This window comes from Meleagris gallopavo, chromosome 28 (genome assembly GCF_000146605.3).
Source record: "Meleagris gallopavo isolate NT-WF06-2002-E0010 breed Aviagen turkey brand Nicholas breeding stock chromosome 28, Turkey_5.1, whole genome shotgun sequence".
NCBI lineage: Eukaryota > Metazoa > Chordata > Aves > Galliformes > Phasianidae > Meleagris > Meleagris gallopavo.
This window is the reverse complement of record NC_015038.2, coordinates 557934-562463: the sequence shown is the minus strand read 5'-3', so window position 1 is coordinate 562463 and position 4530 is coordinate 557934. Positions and strand designations below refer to the sequence as shown.

The 4530-nt window shown below is 49.4% G+C and overlaps 1 protein-coding gene across 1 annotated transcript; it reads right to left on the bottom strand.

Moving 5' to 3' along the window:
* Positions 1 to 75: 75 nt before the first annotated feature.
* LOC104914454 (importin-9-like) lies at positions 76 to 3605 on the bottom strand. The gene is made up of 6 exons (XM_010724067.3): positions 3516 to 3605; positions 2907 to 2993; positions 2185 to 2386; positions 1709 to 1797; positions 1371 to 1457; positions 76 to 958 (listed from the first exon to the last, which is right to left on the bottom strand). Exons 3-6 carry the CDS (start codon positions 2243 to 2245, stop codon positions 614 to 616), a joined length of 582 nt encoding a protein of 193 aa, XP_010722369.1. The 5' UTR covers positions 2246 to 2386; positions 2907 to 2993; positions 3516 to 3605; the 3' UTR covers positions 76 to 613.
* Between the last annotated feature and the right edge of the window lie 925 nt (positions 3606 to 4530).

The following is a 4530-nucleotide window of genomic DNA, read 5'->3' as shown; positions in this document are numbered from 1 at the left end:
AAAAAAAGATGGGATCTTGCAGCTGCTTGAAAATATATTACCGAATGTCTCTGTTCTTTCTCCCATTGCCCCTGCACTTCAGGAGCTCCAGCCATCATCTTATCTGCAGACCAGGCTTAACCAATCCCTTGAGTTTTCTCATTTCTGCATTACAATGACTACAAAATGCACTTTCCTGGAAGGAAAGGCAATTTATAGATCTTACACTTGAATTCCTTTTGCCTTAGAAAATTGCTATCATTAGTTTAGAAGCTGTAAGTGACAAAACCCTGAGCACCCAGACAGAACACTGCTCCCCTCACACAGAGCTGCTACCATCCATCAATGGCTCCTACTGCTCTTACAGCACTGCACCCCTCACCGAGGAGAGGCAGCAGCAGGGGAGGCGATGGGAAGCAGTAACACAGTGCTGCTGCCTTGAACAGGACCACAAAAACCAGTTCCACAACACGGAACTTAACAGCTGCTCCTCTGAATACCACAACAGCATCCTCCTGCACCTTCCAGCATTTAACTTCTTGGCTCAGGAGCAAAGCTAATCGTTATGAAAAACTTTATGCTTGTTTACAATAACTGCATTATGGTTTTATTCAAAGAACACGGCTGTCCACCTTCACCCCAAACCTACAACCCAATAATGGAGCTCACCACACACAACTTCGGTGTAGGCACAATTCTGTATTTCAAGACTGCGTGGCACTGGGAGCCAGAAAGCTTCACAACTCATGGCACAGGCAGTGTCAGGAGAGGCAACACAGCCCTCGACTTTCTCTCCTTCCCAGCACACCTGGCAGTGTTTATGTATGTGGTCATTTCCTATCAGTATTAACCAACTTACTTTCAGGACTTCCATCTTAAATCCACTGTCTGATGTGGGTCCGTCAGGCATCTGCAGGGCCTGAACAAAAGCCTCTGTGAACTGCTGCACCACGGGGAATATCAGGACTTTGGCTGCACCCTGGTTAAAAATCAGTGCAGGCAGAGGTGAGTTCCAGGTAACAGATCTCTGTGTCTGACAGGAAAGCAAAGGGCCACCCTGTGCTCAGCCAAACAAGTGCTCCCCCCTGGCCACTGGAGGCTCCTCCAGGGATTTCCAAGCAAAGGAGGGGTCCTCATCTCCTCCCCAGGCTGATCCCCTCCCTCCAAGCTGTCCCTGCACGTCTGTTAAACTCAGTTATGGAAACCAAGCACAGCATCAAAACGTGCTCATAAACCAGGGAGCTGGCCACTCCGCGAGCAGGAAATTACAGCCACTCCTCCAGATTACACCTGGCCCTATGGAATTCTCCTATGTTTCATTTTCAGGTTACGATTTAGAGCCTCACTTCATTTCCATTCAATATGTGTTGTAGGGTAGGTTGAACTCTTGCCTTTTCCAGTTCCTCCATGTTACAGATCATATGGGCACAGGTGGTAAATATCTCCACTGCGCGTGACCTCGTGCGAATACCATACACCTGTAAAACGACAGACAGGGATACCAGATGTTTTTAAGGGATTTTTTTTTCTGCTTTATTTGATTCCCCTTTATTTCATTATTGGTTTCAACATTTCAATTGAAACGTCAGCTGTCACGAATGATCACAGCACAGAGGAAACACTTTAAGTCTTACCACGGTACAGTTCAACCTTCACATCTGCTGTTTCTTTGCTCCAAGAAACATTCCCACCAATGCAACTCAGTACCCATTTAAGAGTGAAGATATACCTCAGCCATCGTGAAGATTTTGTACATCTCTGGAAGAATAACAGGAGCAACATGTGGCATCTGTGTGTCCGTCACTTCCCGCGTAAACTCTGCAAAACAGAAAACAAGGGAACTTCTTAGAAGAAAACAAACCCATAACAACAACATAGAGAACGCTGGGAAATGAATTGCTTCGTGCTTGCCTAGACCAGTGCTGGCTGTCCTACCCGTGGCAATCCCTGAGGGACAGCAGAAATGTCATGCTGAAAATGGCAGATATCTGAGAGCAGGGAGTTACAAAGCTCCTGGGGGGCTGCAGCCCGCAGCACAGAGCCTGACACTGCGCTTCCTCAGCTCCCAGCAGCAACCAGCAGGCATCGTGCCCTGCAGAGCAGCAGCAGCCAGTCCTAGCTCAATTTGCAGTACAAAGGGACAGAATGCTCGGGTAAGGAAAAGCCTACAGCACCTCCTCGGGCAGCCTTGCTGTGTGCACGTACCTGTCAGCACTCTCATGGCTCCATGCACCACGTTCACATCTCCACTAACCAGCATCTCCATCAGGAGGTTGAAGAGCTCAGGCCAGGCTTCGGGCCAGTCCCAGTGGGCTATTGCTGACACTGCGTAGGCAACACTGGAGCGCACTTTGCTGATGGATTCCCTCAGCCCGTTGGGTAGGAGCTCTCTAATAGCAACTTTTGCCTGTAGAGAACCACAGCGTTTAGCAAAACACGTCCCCAGTCGCAGGACAAGCTACTCAAAACCAAGTTATGGCATCTGTGACCGTATCCTGATACAGCTTCAACGTCAGGTTTACAAAATGAATGCTCAGCAGACGACTAAGCCTGGCAGACTGCATTCTGTGTTTCTTTTTAGGGAAAGCTGCTGGGTGTGTTGTAATGTAGTGCTCTCCTCAGGCAAAGCCCTCAGGCAGGCACACAGCAACTGCCTTCCCCAGCTCAGAGCTGCAATGAGATAGGATGCAGATATGGATGAAGGACACCCTGGGCTCACTGATATAAATGCCGGTTCCAATGTCAGGCTTGTGTTTGCATTCTTTGTAAGGTCTGGGTGAAGGAGAACCAGGCACCCAGCCCAAAGGGACAGAAGGAAAAAGGGCAGCACTTCTGGGGCACCAGTCCCAAGACTGATTTCAGGGAACCAGTTAATATTCCTGATGGATAAAGTATCTTAAATCGGGAAACAAGAAGCAAAGCCTTACCCTCTCGGTGGTCTCTGGAGGTCTGAACTTTTCTGACTGAGAACACCAGTGAGTTTCCACATACTGTTTCAAAATGACGGATGCTAGCTGCATTAGAAGAGAGGTCACAAATTAGGAACAAATCTCACAACCACAGCACACTGCTTTTACCAAAATGCAAGTCTTTGTCAAAAGCCACAGCAGTAAAAAGCTGAACTGATGGCCACTCCTTGCACAGTGACAGCCTACGCAGCACTGACACAAGAAGGCTGCTATTTCTCACCTCTACAAGAGCACAAGGTATGGACCACATCGTAACCACAGAAACACAGAACCTAAACCTCTTTTTCAAGGAGAAAAACACCGACAGGAAAAGCTGTGGCAGAGAGAAGAGGACCTCTGCTGCTGGTGCCCACTGCACACAGCCAGCACCACGCAGCCCAGCAGCAGGCTGAGAAGGCCCAAAAGCACTGCTTTCAGGAAAGGAAAGCTCAGCACACCTGGATACGCTGAAGGAACAAGTGACAAACCTAAGGGAAAATGGAGGGACAAAGGAAAACCACCTCCGGCTCCCCCAGGACACAGCAGGACGCCCCACAAACTGCAGTGCTGCCGTGGGTGTGAGCTCACCTGCCGGATGGCCAGCGCTCCCTGCGGGTCCACAGTCAGCTCTGCCAAATGGACACCAAACTCTGCAACACAAAATAAATGTTTGTATCAGAACTTTCATTCCCACACAGAGAAACTCACCAAGGTTTTTGGAGGAAGACACAATACCAACGGCGTGACTCATACGTGGGAAGGAGAAGACAATTCCAGTGCAGAGCTTCTCAAATGAATCACTGAGCATTCATTCTCCCCTGTGCTCCCTGCACAAACTTCATTTGTTGTCTCAGCATCTCACTTCTCTCTCTCAGGGGTAAAAATGTTGCAACTCAGGTTAACAACAAGTTCACTCTGAGATGCACTTGGCCTAAACTCCCCTTAGCTGCAGCTGGAACTGTTCCTCCCTGGGTCAGGGCAGGGCTGGGGGTGTCCCAGTGCGTGGCAGGGAGTGGGACCAGATGGCCTTCAAGGGTCAGGGTTAGAACTCAAACCGTTCTGTGACTCCATGAATTTAATGGCTGCATGCCCTCGTTTTTACTGTCAGTGTTCTGTCTTTAAAACATGCTTAATGACAGCCATATTTCTCCTTTCTTTATAGCACTTTAGAGCACTCCTGATTCACGTGATCTACATTTCTTTCCCACAACAACATGGTGCTGGCAAACACAATGCTGCTCTTGCTCCTCCTCTTGGCATCTGCAAAGAGGATACAGCTCATTCCTCCCGTGCTCCTTGGCTCCCAACAGCACAAAGTAATGCAGATGAAGGGATCCCAGCAGGTCTCCAGCCCACCCTTGCACCAGTGCAGCGTCAGCAGGATCAAACCAGGTTGCTCAGAGTATTTTCTAGTCAGGTTTTGGCCCTTCCGCTAAAGCCTGGAATCAACAAAGCTTCTCTGGACAGCGTGCTCCAAAGCCTGGCAGTCCTCACCAAGGTCAGCAGCCCTGACCCACACAGCCTGAATCTCTCCCATCCCCTCCGGTTTGGTGCCACGTGCAGCTCCATGGGAGCAGCCTGGGGAGCCTTCCCCAGTGAAGGT